The sequence below is a fragment of the Asterias amurensis genome, chromosome 15 (genome assembly GCF_032118995.1).
Source record: "Asterias amurensis chromosome 15, ASM3211899v1".
Lineage (NCBI taxonomy): Eukaryota > Metazoa > Echinodermata > Asteroidea > Forcipulatida > Asteriidae > Asterias > Asterias amurensis.
The window spans coordinates 3,291,364-3,310,411 of NC_092662.1; the positions used below are offsets into that span (position 1 = coordinate 3,291,364).

Below are 19,048 nucleotides of genomic sequence, written 5' to 3' on the forward strand. Positions count from 1 at the left end.
CAGTTTAGTATCCACTAGTCAAATAAGATCGTTCAAGTTCACTAGGTCGCAAAGATCATTCGGTTTGACGAAAGCCATCAGAGAGAGAGAGAGAGAGAGAGAGAGAGAGAGAGAGAGAGAGAGAGAAAGAGGGGGAGAGGCTGGTCAACCCCTTCAACTTCATCAGTGCCGTTGTAAAACAGGTAGTAGAAAACTCAACAGAAGAATGGTGGAAGTCCTGCCGTCGATTTCACAAAGAGTTAGGCCGTCTTATCTCGAGTTAAGACGAGTAACTCGTCCTAACTTAGGATTAATCTTAAGGTCTGCATGCTACAGTGCAGGGTTGGGACTCGTCCTAAGTCATAAGATTAGTCTTAAGTTAGGAAGAGTTTTGTGAAATCGACGACTGAACGTCTAGAAATGAAATAGAATGTCTGAAACGAACCCGAGTGAGAAGGTTCGGCATGTGTGCACGAAGTGAAATCGAGGGAAACAGTAACAACAACGAACCCTAATTTTGATGATTTAGGGATTTAAAAATAAGATGATTTTCATGATGGGCATGGTGAATAAAGATTTGAATTGAATTGTCAACTTGACCAACAACAACCCTGCTTCGAATGATTGAGCGAAACAAACGTCAATTTGAACGCGTATTAATTAAACTGAATTTATGTTTGCTGCAATTTCCCCGGGAAAAAACTAATAATAAAGTTCTGGAAAATAAACCATGCATGTATTAATCCAGCCTCTATGAAGAAACGAATTGCTCATAATGCCCTCATGAAGTCACTCCCATCTGTATTTTATCTAGATAGCTGTATACACGTGAATTTATTTCATAGTTAACCAGGTGTGCCCGCATCATTGTCGTGTACGCTAACTGCTCGACGTTGCGCGAATTGTAAAAAACAAACGCAAGATATTTGAGCTTCAGGCGTTTTGCAATAACATGCCTCGAACGTTTAATAACAAAAGGCCAGCTGCCTGTCATTTTCTGTGTTTTTTTTCTGAACGTGACCGTGTGCGAAACGGGGACACCGAATATGGCTAGATATTAATACCTTGGACGTACCATGTAGGCCTAGTAATATATGTTCAAGTGATATCAAAAACACGCAACACTCATCACAATTAGACCTGCCTACTTTGGACGTAGGAAGTTATTATTATTTTGTTCATCACTCATTTCGCCATGTTGAATACCAATGCAAAGGCTCCGACAACACAGAAACCTAGTAATTATGTCTGCGGTTGTTGACAGTAGCAGAACGTATTGTTTATTATTGTGAACTAAAATGATCCAACTAACAAGTACTAATGTGTAAAGTTTTGCCTGTATGGAAATAAATGTGAATTGAATTGAATTGAATTGAACACGATATGCGACAATAAAAACCAACGTGAACAGGCCCAAGGCTAATTATTTGTCTGGTACCCGCTGAGGTGCGCGGTGAAACAGTATCGAGTTGTTGCTACAGTACACAGAGAACGTGACAGAGAGACGGATGCACCGTGATACAGTTTTTGACCCGTTTTCAATGCACTTTCGAAACCTTGGCACTGGATTATGGGCTCTGTCTGCCCGTTTTATGATTCCCGTAAGGAACACGCACGTATTCTTAAGCGGGGCCTAAACCTAAACCCAAACCAAAATCAACCTAAGCTAAGCCTAATGCCAAGCCAGGCTAAAAAATACGGCTTAGGTCTTGCCTCTGGCTTCGGCATGTCCTGTTGAAAGTCCCCTTATGAAAATGTGCGTTTTCTAAGTAACGGAGGGAGCCAGAGTAAGTCGCAGCGAAATAAGGTTTACACCAGAGAGTAGTTACACTTACCAATTCGACTGACCCGTAATGACGTCGGCTAAACACTCCACGCCGTGCTGCCAAATCCACAGCGGAAGAACTGTAACGAAACAAAAGGGCAACAAATTAGGTTATCTTCCTCATAACGAAATCAATCGAAGTTTTATACGTTAACCATGACGTCGTCGTGTGTTTAACCACAAACGGAATAGGGGACACTGGTGGCAAAGGTAGAGAGACGAGCTGCAGCAACACTGGGGGACAGTCAGTTATGGTATTAACAAGCAACACCTAGAGAGCCAGTTGAAGACATCATAATGAGGCTTCCATCATGAAGTGATCAAGGCTAACAAATAAAGAATTCTTATCATGATTATTTTGTAGGTCAGACGTTAAAGCTTTTACCGAAATAGTTTGTTTAACTGACAAATTGAAAACTGATATATACAAAGTCATTAAGATGTTCACTTCATAAGACAATGTACGCCGCTTTTGCACTGTCGTGCTTTTATGAAGTGTTTTCACAACAGTTCACATTAACATGAGGATGTTCAAACATAGGGAGATAATAAATTTGTTCAAGAAACCGGCAGCGAAGATGCAGTTTTCACTCGGGTTGTACGCATTGCATGTACAGATCGTCTTCTTCATCGACACGGTTTCCCCCTAGCAAACTGGTTCAAGCCTTTGTTCCATACACGGGATAACATTTCAAGAACTATGCCACCTCCTCCCCAAGCAAGCCTGAAAAGAACAGCAATTTTTTCCCCCACACTATATAATTACATTTTATTAATGGTCATGACAAATCTCTTTCCCACAAAAAGGGGGTCACTTCAATTTGATTAGATTTTCGGCCCCTCCCTCTATTCTTACTGGTTGTAAAGAAGAACCTCTCAAGAAAGGTTTTGTTATTTTCACTTCTCACAATTCTACTCCTCAGCCTTGATATTTCACTCGATGTGGGACTATCAGGTTCCCCACTTTGCAGCAGGAAGAAATAATAACTTATTGAAGAAGTCCGTCTTAAATTGACCATCAATCTTATGTACTCAAGGAGTAGTCTGGATCCCAAAGGTAATGGGGTTTAAATCGGCTGCTCCTTTAAAAGCCGGGTTTCTCTCTCACGTTTTAACAAAGAATATCCGCCAAGTTTCGAGCACAGAGTATCAATAAAGAAGCGCGAATATGGGTTTTGAATGAACTGGAACGGCTTAGTGCAGGCTTACACTCTAAAAACTTATATGTCCAATGTAGAACTGTCAATAAAACATAAACAATGGGGGAAGTATTACCTTTTATCATACACACCGTATGATTTTACAAAGTTGTATTATCGAGTTTTGTTAACTCGACGTTTCATCACACATCTGTGCGACCCCTAATGTAGCCCGAGCCCCAAAATGTCGCCTGACCTAGATGTAGCCCCAAACCTATACCTAAATGTTGCCCGGACCTAAATGTAGCCCCAATGTTTATATTTTCATCTATCAGCATAAACCACACAGTTGTTAGTAGCTGCCTTTGATTAAAAAAAACAAAAACATGTTGAATTGTGTAGGTTGGCGTGTTCACAACATTGTCATTTTAGCATTACATGGACTGGTTAAGCAAACATCTTGAAACAAACGCGACGCCATCATGCGACCCCGACAAAAATACCCGAGCATACACTCAGCTGTACGTATAGCCTCAAGAATTGTTCCCGGTTCTGTTTCGGTAAACCATGCCCGGGTTCGGTCGAGATTCGCTTCCTCTATCCTGGAGAAACCATTGCAAGGTGACCGCGGGAGGATTCCACGATCATGATGAAGGAGTACCCCGGAACACACGGGCCATCGATATCGTTAAGTCCTTGTTAATTCACTGTGGGTGAAGTCACCCTCAAGCTCCCGTATGAAGTGAATTAGCTGCGGCCTTCCAAAGTCTTACTAAGATCAAGAGAGAAACTATGCCAAGCGCATTACTTCATCAGTTTGCCGGCAATATGGTTCATAATGGAGCCTGTGTTACAATGAAAATCTTCGACCGACAGAATGTTGGTTATTGGTCTGTGGATATATATATCTCTGAATTTTGCGTAGAACAGCCTCCGAAGTCTTTATACATCATCACAAACACATCATCATCAGTGTGCTAGCAACATGGTTAATAATGAATGGAACCCCTGTGTATATTATTTTCAAGAAAGCACTTACGAATATCTTTTTCTTGAGTAGTTTTCTGTAGATTGCTTTTTTTGCTCATTTGTTGTAATATTCTAATGCTATTATCTGCTTGCTAAAGCTTCGTGGTCACAATAAAAAAAAAATCCGCGCTATATAAAATCCCATATATGATAAAGGTTTCTACGGACATAGACGGCAGAAATCTCGGTGTTTAAATTTGTATCTCCATTTTTCCCATAGAGCCTGCCCGAGGCATATTCTACACAGATAGAATAAGCATAGCCTCAAACGGTGTAAATTCACAAGCATTTTGAAAAAAAAACTGTCTGCAATTATGTTTTCATCGGCCTTCCACAAAGATTGGAAAATTTGATGGAGAGCGAAAGAAACAGGTTTATATGGTATCGATGTATTGTGTCCAATTCATTACATCAATCTACATGAGGTTTATAGACTACCTTTGAGAAAGGGTACCAGTTCCATTAACGTAATTGCTCCCGAAATTGGACTAAAGATGATCTGCTGTTACAATTATTCTCATTGACTTTAAAACCCGTTGAAATACTCGTCACATTGAGATAAACTTTGCCAGCTTTTATGGCTCTGATTATCACTGTGCTTCTACGACCTTCTAAATTTCAAAAATGGGATTGGTTCCGAATTTCTGCGCTTATTCTTACACACACAAAACTGGTCACGGCTTGTGTGCAGTGTCATTAAATAATGCTATGTCTTTCTTCAGAAGACTGAGTCCGAATTGGATACTACAGCTACGGCTATGGTAGACTTGATTCAAGTCCCATTCACGTGTGAGAGGTCCATAAAGCAAGTCAAACCAACTTACTATAAAACAATACGTAGCATACAGTATAGTGCATCACAAAACAGTAGTTTCCTGGGGATGGCACGGGTTTGAGGACTTGAGTCAAGTCTACAGCTACGACTACGGCTGTGGCTGTTACGAAAGCTGTTTCTGCGTGCACTTTGTGTCCCCCTTATACGAAACAACTGCCTCAGCGGCTAAGTATCAGTCCGTCTATTATCAGTCCGTCTATTGGAAATCCAAAGCCTGCGTTTTCAACCCGTGGTTTCGAAAAGGGACTGCCTCTGCCACTGAAGCTAAAACGCGGTACTAAGATTTTTTCTTCAGTTGCAAAAAGGTGATTTCTTTCACATTAAGTTCTCACCGACCATATCATTTCCAATCGGATCTGAACCTGAATGAAGGTTAATCGTATATCGGGTATACCACGATCACGATGTAATACCAGTCACATTGAACTCTATAGACCTTTATCATGTTGCCTCTATCTTGGTTATGTACCTCGTATCGAATAACAATGGTGAATGCTAATAATCATTTTGCAAATAAGAACCAGACTATTTTGTTCTTCCAGCCTTGGTTTGGTAACATTGATATCAATGGGAGAAATTCAAGATGGCTGCACCACGATGAAGGTCTATAGGTTGATACTTTACCACACAGTACAGCAATAAACTTTACCACTGTAAATGCAAAACACGTTCATGTTATCATCAGTGAGTTCTAAGATCGTGCAACTATTCTAGTTTCAAGTCATAAAAAGCAAGTGTCTTTGCGTGACGAGAGCTACACTGAGACAAATAAGTTAAATTATTCATGAAATAAGACCGAATAGACATCAAAAATCTGTCAATACAGCACATAAGATGTCAGTCACTTCCGATTATCAACGAAATCCATTGCACAAAGGCACATGGGGAAGAAATAGAACCACACAAAGTTATAACCTCATGAATTTGAGAGTACACATCGAAAATCTGACAACACAACACATAACATGTCAGTCACTTCCGATTATCAACAAAATCCATTGCACATTAGGCACGTGGGGGAAGAAATAGAATCACACAAAGTTAAGCTTCTCATGAATTTCACAAGTAGTTATCTCAAGAGCAAGTCCAAGTGAAGTCCCTTCCGAAAATCTCTGCATATTTATAAGCAATTGAATGGATCTGATCACCATATAAACCAAGATGATATTCCCACTGTACAAACCCGCCCGAGGCACCAAGAAGCCAAACTTCTCAGCAGTCCATGGCTTCTCCTATTCTGACCCGAGATAAGCGACAGCAAGGTTACATCTTCGAGTGTCTTCGACCGACGCTAAACCAAAAAAAAACTGGTTCCCACACGACTGAGGAGTCCACGAGTGCATATAATATGCATCCCTACTTGTGGAGTTGTCCAACATCACGTTCCACGTTCCGATAACAAGCGTCCGCGATCGAAAATGTACAGATACTAGATCAACACAAACACCTCAGCAGGCCCGCGCCAATACGGACCCCTCGGCTAAAAAAGAAACCAACAACCCCAACTGAATTCATTGCACCTTAGATTGCACTGATTAAATTTAAGAGGTTCCCGCCTTTTTTTGTTATGTGCGTATGCGTGTGTGTGTGTGTTTGTTTCCCTGAGTCCCCCTTTCCCCTTACAAAAACACCCACCCCATCGATTTATATCAATCTTGCTTGGAAAATTTGTCATCTGGTGAACTGGTCACTCTCCATTGACCCATTTCGACCATCGTTTTGGTCATAATCGAATCAACAATTTTGGCTGGTTGCGTACTCCCAAATTTTATCAACTCCGGGGTTGTTAAGTGTACACTGCTCCCACAGTCGTCCTCTGCTGCATCAGCAAGTCTTATACTCTGGGTCCAAAATAAAGTGAATCAAATGACGAAACGTGACTGAACTTGTATAATAGACCTTTCTTTTGCAACGTCACAGCCCGAGTTTTTGCCAACCCAGGTTGGACAACTATGGAAAGCCATAAGTGCAAATCAAGAAAAGATCGCTATTTTTGGTAACAATAATATAACAACATTTGTTGATTAAAAAAACAATAATAATAAAAAGTAATTATGAGAGGTATTTTATTAATTGAAAATTTGCAGAAAATGTTGCATTTGGTTAAAACATCTCTTAATACAATTGAGGGTTTTACTAACATTCGGCCGACCATGCCAACCCAGGCGGTTTGTTTATCAACAAAAGAAAGGTATATAGACCTTTATCATAGTGTAGCCATTTTGAATTTCTCCCATTGATATCAACGTTACCAAACATGAGGCTGGAAGAACAAAATAGTATGGTTCCTATTTGCAAAATGATTATAAGCATTCATTAATGTTATTCGATACGATGAACATGACCAAGATGGAGGCAGCATATAAAGGTCTATTTGGAGATGCGTGTGCCACTTTAAGGGTCCGAGTTCAACAGAAACATAGGTTGACGGGAAGCATGGCCATTACCCAAAAGGTCAATTAAACATTAACCAATGTTAACGCCATTACAAGGTGATGACGCAATGGTAACTGTGCAGTTAGGTGCGGGATTCGTGAGTTTAACAGGAAATATATAATGAGACATGGAACGCTTAAAAACACCAATGGTTTCTAGAAATGGTTTATAGGAATAGACATGGAGTATCAAGAGATATATCTAACTACAGAAGCTGCTAGATAATTTGGAATGAGTAAAATCCAACTAGCTTCATTTACTAGTTTACTGTGCTGTGACCCAAGGATGAGATAGGGATATGGAGGTATATAGTGGACAAGATTGAATGCTTTTAATAGTCGGAAGGTTAGCAAATATTGGGCTACGTGATGGGCACCCTGGGCTGCATGATTGGTATACTGGATGGGCCAAATACTGGGTATACTAGGTTACATGGTGTATATAATAGGTATACTGGTTTATATGATGGGTATACTGGGCTACATAATGGGTATTCTAGGTTACGTGGTGTATATACTGGGCCACATAATAGGTATACTGGGTTACATGATGGGTTTACCGGGTTACATGATGGGTATACTTTGCTACATGATGGGTATATGCTGTATGGTGGTTTAACTGCTGGGCTACATAAAAAGGAACTACACTTGAATGAGCCACATAATGGGTATACTGGTTTATTTGATGGTTATACTGGGCCACATAATAGGTATACTGGTTTACATGATGGGTATACCGAGTTACATGATGGGTATACTTGGTTACATGATGGGTATACTGGATTACATAATGGGTATACCGAGTTACACGATGGGTATACCGAGTTACATGATGGTATACTTTGCTACATGATGGGTATATACTGTATGGTGGTTTAACTGCTGGGCTACATAAATAGGAACTACACTTGAATGAGCCACATAATGGGTATACTGGTTTATATGATGGTTATACTGGGTTACATGATGGGTATACCGAGTTACATGATGGGTATACTTTGCTACATGATGGGTATATGCTGTATGGTGGTTTAACTGCTGGGCTACATAAATAGGAACTACACTTGAATGAGCCACATAATGGAATGGATATACTTGGTTACATGATGGGTATACTGGGTTACATGGTGGGTATACCGGGTTACATGATGGGTATACTTTGCTACATGTTGGGTTTACTTGTATACAATGTGTGTATACCCGGTGAGTACACATGTTTACATGATGGGTATACAAGGTAATGTGGTATTTCCATTATAGCAACACTACACTCATACCTCAGATTAAAAGTGGCGGCATTAGACACGGGTATTGGAGGCCACATCCTACCTACACGTTTCCCATTTTCCCATTAAACAAAATGATTAAACCTAATGAAAATGAGGCCTCCTCCAGACAACGATAATCTCAGACCTTCTAAAATGTTAATACGGAGGTCTGGAAGTGCCACCACTCATATTATATCCTGATAATTTGTCAACTCTACCTCTGTTGCCAAATGTTGTCTTGGCAAGTTAAACTATCGAGACAATCGACCCATTCCATCTGCATGCTATGGCACTCCTGGGCAAAGTTTTGTTTCTGCACATTAAAACTGCCATAGTGCTTTTTAATTGAGAAAATGTTTTTACAGGATGGCAATTCCATACTACAAAAAGGTTGCCCCCCCCCCGGTGCTACTTTTTTCCCCTAAACAACATGGCAATGTTGGTAAAAGAGCAAGCCAATTTCATTATGATGTAATTTTGACGGAAAGGGCCAATATCACAGCGACAGGGGACAAAATATTGCAATGTCGTTTGGGGAAAAAAATAATTGCCCCCGGGTGGGGCCCCCAATACATTAATGTGGATTCCAAACGGCAGGCGATGGTTCGAGCAGTGCAGTCATCAAACATTTGCATTTGATGTTGGATTTGGTACATCAGTAAACATCTCCAGCATTCACTGCAAGTCGCTCATCTATTAAAACAGGTTTCGCCCGTGTGTTTACAGCAAGTATACCTTCGTCAAAATAATCCACTAAGTCTGAAGTCCAGCTTGTCTAATGGGACTGCATTCCATTTTGAACCCTGGGGTTTACCGAATACCGTTGAATCAGGATTCTGTATCAACAAATCTTGGGCTTGCTCGATAGAGGCAATTTTGAACGAGACCTTGTACCGTATTCCTTAACCCAGTTCATGATCGAGGACATCTGATTAAAACTGCAGTAAAGAGACACGCCTCCACAAAAAAAAGTTCCGAAATGCCAATACCATAACGCTACGTAAGATGTATTACCTGCGTGACAAATTTGGCATGATGAATAAAAAGGGTATCGTGTCTAGTAGGGTCTGGTTAACATAAATTCGAAATAGAGCTAGTCGCGATCGCATCTCGATTAAGTTTTCTTTAAGACATTTTTAGAGAGAATAAGGATCGACTGCAACGGAATTTTGTACGAAAACAGCAAATCGATTACACATTAGATATACCATAAACATATTGTGTTCACATGTCTTGAAATACTTAGCAAATGGAATCGATTGGTTATATCCGGGGCAAGGAGTTTGAACAAAAGTAGTCGATATCAACACAAACCACAAAAATCAAATATAATCGAGTGAGCAAAAACCAAGATAAATCGATTTCTTAATGTGTCAAGGGTCACACAAACAAGAACTGTGGGTAAAAAGGAGAAAGGAAAAGAACATAGTACCGTGTTTATTTACCCGTTGCCTAGGGACGTTACAATTCATATTTTTTGCATACTTCCTGTTTCTCCTTTTATCATCTTTAGGAAATCGATCATAGTATTTTGATAGTGTTGTTAATTTAATGAGACAATAATTTATCTACTTTTTCTAATTTCCTTAATGAAGTCTGGTATAAATATTTATGATTGATTATTCTTTGCTGAAAGACCGAGTCATATAGAGTGTTTGTATTTTCGGTAAATGCCAGATATTAAAGGAACAATATACTTTGATATTATAACACTGTTCCCAGATGCGGATAAACACGTCAAAAGCCCTGAAGGTTAGTCCTGTGTCTACTTCAAGCTCTTAGAATACAAGCCCATGTGACATTTTGAATCCACAACGTTACAACATGACCTTCAACGTGTTTACGATATAACCAAGTCTGGCCCCCATTTGCTGTTGGGGAGTGTACGCGCATGCGTACTTTGAGACTAATTTTCAACGAGCATCTGGGGAAAACGGTCATGTTGGTCAGCAAAGAACTGGTTTTATGTAACGAGTTGGTCAGTGCTTCCCTCCCGAGATCCCGCGAGAGTTGACATCTTCTCTTGGGTTTAATTGTTGTTCAGATTGCGAGGGTAACAACGTTTTACTGAACGGAAGCAAACATTTCTAGACTTTTTTTCCCAACAGACATACCCTTAAGCAATTTGAACACTTACATGTGTTTTTGAGTTGGAATCTGGAGACTTTACTGTCAGAATGCAGTAAACAGACTTCATTAAATCGCATAACAAATCAACATACTGAAAATGATATTGATGAACAGCTTGCAAACATTCGGAATATTACGCCATGTTAGAAAAACTGCAAGGAACAGCAATATATTGCGTTAGCATGCTACATGTATGTTATTATAGAAGAGAGGCTTCCGTACCCGCATAAACAGACGTCTAAGAGACGAACAGTGTATAATTTTTTGTTTTTAAACATAGAGCGGACGCAAAGGACAAAGAGCAAGAGAAAAATCTGACCTAAAGTTTCGTTGTTTCCTTCAAATTGTTGACCTACCTCGATTGATTGAACAATCGAGTCTTTATAATGATTTTAATACAGGGCTCTAATTCATTTCATACGTACATACATTTAGGTCAACATAAAACTGCTCTAATGAATTAAGCGCTGAACGGACGTTTTTCCCCCCGCATTTTTATTTGGTGCATATATATTTGATAAATCGTATTGTAAGATTAGACAACGAACAACCCCTCAGTCATATTGAAACACAGATCCTGGTACGTGATATTTAACAATAAGAGAGCATACAGAAACCACTTATAGTACGCCGTATGTCTTACCCACGCCTGTGTGTAAATACTGCCAGACAATCATATAGCAGTCTGAATTGAGCTGTCTCGATATCAATATAAATATGGAAACATGTGGGTGTTTGGTCAAGTATACATTTAGATATCGGTTTGCAAAATCAGTTTTACTGATGTATTTGCTCGACGCTTTCGGTGAAACTTGAAGGTAATAGGCAAGGTTGTATTAAGGATACAAAATACCATTGTCAAATTTACGTCTGGATTCTTGCTGATTATGAAATTCATATTAAGACTCTTTTTTATTACAGTTTCCCCTGGAATGAAGTTCTACTCGAAAATACTCTGAAAAACTGGAAAAAATCGACAAAAACAAGGCTAATGTGTTTACATGCTGAATTTCGGCATGGTTTGAGACTAGTTTCTCCCGGCTCACTAAACATAATGCCCTATTACTTCAACACGTTTGTATATGGTAAATCACACACACAAAATCCCACACCACTTTATTGTTTATTTATTTATCTTAGATCTTGAGACATACACAATAGTTACACATTGTACAGGGGCTGTCAATGGTAAAACAAAAGTATAAACACTATCATCAAAAGATGTGAAAGCCCAGACCCCTGCCAACGATAACAAATATATAATTTCACTCACGTGAGCTCTACCACTCCTCAAAACATCTTTAAGGACACACTGGCCGCTTAACGGTTGCTGGAACCCCCAAGGGACTCCCAAATATAGACAGTGGATTTGTGAAGATGAGTCAAAGAAACATGGTTTAGTAACTTAATACATGCCTGATCCAATTATCATGTGCGTATAATGAAAAGTGGAGATAATTGTGTTGACAGTGCTGTGTTACTTTCCCCTGGAGGGAGGGGGGGGGGGGGCTATTTATACATCAACTAAAAGGTACATTAACCTCCCCCTCCCCCTGCTTGTTAAAGCACCACTAAGGAATTGGAAGTGGGAGGAAACAAACTGCCCGCATTTGCTAAAAATATCGTACGCCTGATCGTGAGATAAGGAAACCAATCCTACTGTACTAACCTCCTCCCATCCCGCCCACTTAACACTTAGGCGATACGAGGTTGGAGAGAATTAAGACCTGAAAAAGTGAATGCTTTTATTGACAAACAAAGCAAGTTATACAATGTCTTCTCCTAAAGAAGAGATTACTGTTCAAAACCTCGAGACAACACAGATTTTCTTACGGAGCCAACACTTCTCCTCAAAGAGTTTTACTTTGTAGCAATATGGATGAAACACTGAAAGTTCTAATTGAACAAAATAAGCAAATTCAACAACATCTTCTACTGAAGATGAGCAGAGGTTACTGTTCGAAACGTCGAAACAACACCGATTTTCTGACGGAGCCAACACTTCTCCTAAAAGAGTTGTACTGGGTATCATTATAGATACGATATTTTCATATGCACTTGTAAATTTACTAACAGTATTATAAAGCTTTCTTTTTTGAGCCAGTTTCAGTGGATTATTTCAATGGATTCGTTGATACCAGCACAGGTGGCAAATAAAGCAGGTCATGCAAAACTTGATTTGTGTCAACTGGTCAGGGTTGGATGAGAAAGGGTAAAAGACGAAATGTATTAGCTTTCAAACTTCATGTTTACAGCCATTATACATTTTCGTTACAGAAAAGAAAAGTTCACAGATTTAAATATAATTTACAGGGTTTACAGAAGGTAATGGTGAAAGACTTCTCTTGAAATATTATTCCATGAAATGCTTTACTTTTTGAGAAAACATTAAAACATTATTAATTCTCGATAGCGCATGTCATGACACGGCGAAACGTGCGGAAACAAGAGTTTTCCCGTTATTTTATCCCGACTCCGATAACCGATTGAGCCTAAATTGTCACAGGTTTGTTATTTTATATATAAGTTGTGATACACGAAGTGTGGGACTTAGACAATACTGTTTACCGAAAGTGTATAATGGCATTAAGAAAACTTTGTACCTAATAAATGTCACTGTGTCTTGGGAAAGTACAGAATTTTAAAAGTGTCCATTTTTTTTTTACTCGCACTAATATGTTTAGTTCTCAAACCGTTTTATGTTCATCCTATATCTCACACTGTTTCTATTTCTGCGTTTTTACAAAAACCTGATCCCAAACCACCGTGTTCAAAAAGAACCTCCGTTCACCAGTAATGAGTATAACAAACAAAAAAACCAAGATGAAAACACGTACTTTATTCGAATGGAGTGGAAATACACTATCAGATGATTAATCAAACATCACCACATGTGACTCTTCACTTTCATCATCAAGAAGAAAAAAAAACTGCCGACGAAAATAATCAAGGTCTGAGTAGGTCTTCGAGAAATAAGACGAGAAGGTTGTTTGAAGTGTTGGAGGACCCGTGTGTAGAATATCGTTTAACCTCTGCTTTGTGTAGTGTGCCTAAATAAATCACTTACAATCATTCGAGAGGTTTCGAGTGTTTCTGTGTGGTCATAATGCAGGCGGGGTTCCTTTCGCTCTGGCAGACGCAGTCATGCTACGTTTTGCTAACTGCATGGTGGGTTAAATACAAATACATCATGTTGTGTTGGAGACAAACAAATTCTGTCTTTAAGAGGCTGATGTCTTTTAAGCATATTAATGTCTGGTAATGAACAACAAGGTAAACTGACTGCGTAATATTTTTTGATAATTTTGTTCAGTCAGTTTCCCTTATGGTTAATTACTTGATACTATTTTACATATAAAAAGAGCATCCATTTAAAGTGATCCCTGTGTTGTTGCTTCCCAGGTTGTTGAATAGTAAACTTGGGTGCGATCCCTTGCTACACGGCAATTACAACTGTACTCAGAAATTAACTTAAAAAAGGGAAGTTTTTCCCTTATGGGATATGACATACGAAACTCCAAAACTGATCCAGCCTGAATCAACTACTCTTACATAGTCAGTTTGGCTTCTTATTTTGTAAAGTTACCCTAAATATAACTGAAGACAGTTTATATTGGAACAGGTCAACGAGTCAAAAGCACCAACATTCAAGAAGAATTCACGCAGATCTTACATAAATTAACATAATTACAAAATAAATACAGCTTTCAGACAGAATCGATTTAGTTAGATAATTGATGCGGTCCCGCCCTCTGATTTGTGGTGTAGATATATACAGTTCAACCCAGTGCCCCACCCCCCCCCCCCCCTTGTCATCGATCTACCCCTAGTACTCTTTGCTGGGAGTAACCAGTTAAAATTCCAAGTCGCGCTCGCTTGTTTTCCCAGCCAGTTTGATCAACATTCCCGGTCTAGAAGCCCGTCTCCCAATTCCACCTTCCTCCGGCTAGGTGTATAGGTTCCGCATCTGACAAAATGCAAACGCGTTGATGTATTGATCATAAGGGGGTAACAAGCCGAAGGGCTGCATGAATATGGAACGCAAATTTTTGCCGGCAGCAAAAATAAACCGGAAGAGTTTTTTTCATTTCAAATAAAAAGACCATTACATGAGTTCGTACATTGTGTAAACGGTTGAGGGTGAAATAACACTATCTACTGTACGTGCATGTATTATAATACGTGTAGGTGTTTGGGCTAATGTGGTTGAGTGTAATTACGCTAATTAGCGTAATTAATATTTGCATTTACAAAACGTCCGTAAGGTGACGGCGAAAATAAGGAATATTACACATTACGGAGTCCGTAAATTTACGGGAATGTTTAGCAGTGTAGGTGCCGTTTGTGACAAAAATGCAAGCGCGTGGATGTGTGATCAGAATGGGTAACAAGCCGTTGGGGTTTTGGTTTGAATGCAGGAACCGTAGCTCCGAACGTGCCTTCCCTGTCAACATTTGTCAGGATCGGTTTTTGTATGGTGGCTTTAAAGGGACATTGCAGATACATATTAACGTCAATATTTGTTTGCGATGTCCCTTTAAAACCACCATAGACTACCCGACGGGGTTTTGAGTTGAAGCTATAGCTCCAAACGTGCCTTCCCTGTCAACATTTGTTAGGATCGGTTTTGTATGGTGGCTTTAAAGGGACATTGCAAATACATATTAACGGCAATATTTGTTTGCGATGTCCCTTTAAAGCCACCATAGACTACCCGACGGGGTTTTGAGGTGAAGCTATAGCTCCAAACGTGCCTTCCCTGCCAATGTTCGTTAGGATCGGTTTTCCTTACACTTGCCCCAGCTATCGCAGTCCTCGACCGAGTCACCTTCATGCAAGTGGTACGTGCTCAAAGCCCGACCACTCGGTTGTTTTTTCATCCCAATACCCTTCCTCCTCTCCACTATAGTTTTGTGCGATATGTTTTACAAATACTTCCTTCGAGTTAGACTTTAAAAGCATTTTGTTGACTTGACTGTTGTCCTCGGAAATATCCTTCCTTTAAAACACGATCATATCACCGCGTTCCTATAAATGGTCGCCCTTTTAATAGCATCTCGGCGATATTTCAATGAACTTCGCGCAAGTGGAAAATTGCTCAGGGAAAAAAAACCACGACTTTAGTTTTTTTTTCTGCACACCCGTCCTTTCATTTTTAAGGTCACAGTATCAGCAAATGAATAGATGCATCGTGATCCAAGGACCTATTAACTCTACTGATAGTGTAACGGCCCACTTTCAAAAAGCAGCCGTAAGAAAATTCCGGAAACAAAGCATTCCCTTGGCAACATTTACGGCAGGGCCAGCCACAAGTAATCTATATAACATGAAACATTGGCTGGTAACCTTTGAAGCTTTCGCAACTACTCAAAAGTCCCCAAAATCAATCCGTTATACGGGACAGCCAAGTAATTAATATAACACGGTACATTGGCTGGTAACCTTTAAAGATTTCCTATTAAATTCTAAAGTCCTGCAACTCAATCCGTTCTACGAAACGATAAATAGTGGACTCGCTGACGCATATCTCCCTTCGGGAACTTAAGCCGTGGTTTCGGTGAGAAATTCAACACCTATCATCCAGAAGCTATACTCAACAAACACTTAAATATATGAAACAATCCCATTTTCAGTGATATTGACAGCTTTCTAAATAAACAGTTCTCTCAAGCTCACTGTATAAACAGAACTGGTTATCCAGGCAGTAATGCTTTCCAAAATTATCACGGCGGTTTCATTGTTTTGAAAGCGAGAGTTTGCTGACATCGTTAATGATCGGTTTTTCAAAAACACTTTCAGTTTACTTTGCTGATACCATACACGCGCCTGGCGTTTGATACGTCAATATGTAACCTATGGTATAACAAATTAGGTAGCAATAGGTTTACACTTTCTGTTTGCTGGTCGTGGGAAAACGGTTGCAAACTTTAGCTAAAACATAATCTTCGACTTATAGGTATGTTAAGCCTGCTTTAAGAACTTATATCCATGATCATTCTTAAATGTATGACTAACCTTTTATGACTAATATTAAATAATATTTAGTCTTTGTCTTAAATTTTTCAGGCCCCCCCCCCCCCATTTTAGTCTCTTTATGATTCACTAATGTATGACTTAATCACACAAAGCAATACACCACTGGAAACGAGGTTGGTACAGACCTTATGCAATGCCGTCATCACGCCGCCATCTTGGATGTTAAACAGCAATGAAACAATGGGAACGCACATGATGGGCCAATGAGCAACAGCCTTCTTAGGCCGTGTCCAAATTGGTGGATCTAGGGCTACATCTAGATTTCTGTGTCATCATGCGTTGAGGTATAGGACGTCCTTAAAGACACTGGACACTATTGGTAATTGTCAAAGACCAGTCCTCTCACTTGGTGTGTCTCAACGTATGCATAAAATATCAAGCCTGTGAAAGTTTGAGCTCAATTGGTCGGTGAAGTTGCGAGATAATAATGAAAGAAAAAACACTCTTGTCACACGAAGTTGTGTGCTTTCAGATGCTTGATTTCGAGACCTCAAATTCTAAATATGAGGTCTCGAAATCAAATTCGTGGAAAATTACTTCTTTCCTCGAAAACTACTCCACTTCAGAGGGAGCCGTTTCTCACAATGTTTTATACTACCTGCCTCTCCCCATTACTCGTTACCAAGTAAGTTTTTATTCTAATTATTATTTTGAGTAATTACCAGTAGTGTCCACTGCCTTTAAGCAACACACTTAGTAACAGTCGTAGCTTTAGCTTAGACGCCAATTCGGATACGGCCTTATCTGTAGCCGAGATCGCTATACTTAAATGTATTCTTATGTTTGAAAGTCTATCTCAGACGGGTAAATTAATCATGTCAATGGACACCAGTGTCGAGCTTATAAAGGGCCTTCTTCAGTTACAAATCTATGCATATTGTTACCCGATCACTGCTTATGATTCATGAACTTTTACCATTTTACTGTCACACACGATTTGATTTTTTTAAATGAATTCACAGACATGTCCCTGAAAGTGCACTAGACTTTCCTTTATGATCTCAAAGCCCGGGGATTAGGGAATGTATAGACTGTCATGACGGTATATGCACGGTGCTCCAGGAGATTTTGGTTCAAATAATTACCATTTTATCGTACAAGTAGGACAGTCTGCGTATGTTGCAAATCTATTACCGTTGCGGACATTTTCAAGGTACGCTTTGAATAAATAAATGAATTCATGTCACAACATTTCACAAACAATCCCATCGCCTACCTGACGTTATGGGCAGTGTGCCAAACAGACCCTTGTTCGTAAAAAAAAGAATTGAAGTTATTTTATATAAAAAAAATTGAAAGTAATATCAGGTTCGGTAAGCTGTTGTTGCCAAAACATGCATTTATGTAAACGCCAATATGGGTTTGTATTAAACCATCCTTCTCGTTTCGCACTGCTTGCTCCCAAGGTTCTGTCTGGTACAGCTTGTTTTGCCAATTTTCGTTTTTCAAAAATTGTGATGCATTATTAACGATGCTCTATGCTCAACACCCAGTGCTATATATCAATCCATCAAATCCCACACTGTGACATCGCCTTGCTAAGGTCGCACCTAAACCCTCCCCTGACATTTTCATTTGGGAAAAACACAACGACTCGGAAGAGGTTGAAAATTACCAGACACAGAGCAAAATATGTTGTGACAGAAAAATGTTCAGAAATAATTTCCTCTCTTGATGAAGAAGCTCGTGGCGTCACTGTTGTATTAGCCCCCAAAGGATGAAAGCTGGCGTTATTGTTTCCGGCTCATCATTTTACAAGGACTTTGATGTACAAGCGTGAAATCCTGTATATCGTCACTTTGACATCGTGGGACAGCTTTTTCGTACTAAACGACAACAGTAAGTACGAAAACAGTCATGGAAGCGTACAAATGTGCTCAAACTCCCCAGAGCAAAATACCAACATCAAGTAAACTTATAAAATTGATCAATCTTTACTTTGACATCATTGGGACTTCATAGGAATATCTCAAATTGTTCATACTAAACCACAGTAGAAAGGGTTGGAACAACATTTCAAAATCTACGAAAACTATCATGAAAGAGTACAAAGGTATACTTCCTCAAAACTAAATACCAACATCAAGTAAACTTGTAAAATATACCAATCTTTACTTTGACATCATTGGGACTTCATAGGAATTTCTCAGTTTGTTCATGCCAAACCACAGTAGTGTAAGGGTGGAACAACATTTCAAAATCTACGAAATTATCATGAAGAGTACAAAGATATATACCTTCTCAAAACAAAATACCAAATAAAGTAAACTTTTACACAAGAGTTCATTATTTTCAGTGGCAACATCCGACAGCAAAAAAACGATCGTGACTGTGAAGGATGTCTTCGAAAGTACCTTTAGATGGAAAAGCTC

The 19,048-nt window shown here is 39.4% G+C and overlaps 1 protein-coding gene across 3 annotated transcripts in view; it reads right to left on the bottom strand.

The window, feature by feature from the left end:
- The window catches only part of LOC139948037 (GTPase-activating Rap/Ran-GAP domain-like protein 3), a 253,394-nt gene that overhangs the window by 48,897 nt on the left and 185,449 nt on the right, over positions 1-19,048 (bottom strand). For all 3 annotated transcript variants that reach the window (XM_071946029.1, XM_071946031.1, XM_071946030.1), the window contains one exon: positions 1,815-1,884. In XM_071946029.1, the coding sequence (XP_071802130.1) occupies positions 1,815-1,884 (70 nt within the window). The remainder of the gene's footprint in view (positions 1-1,814; positions 1,885-19,048) is intronic.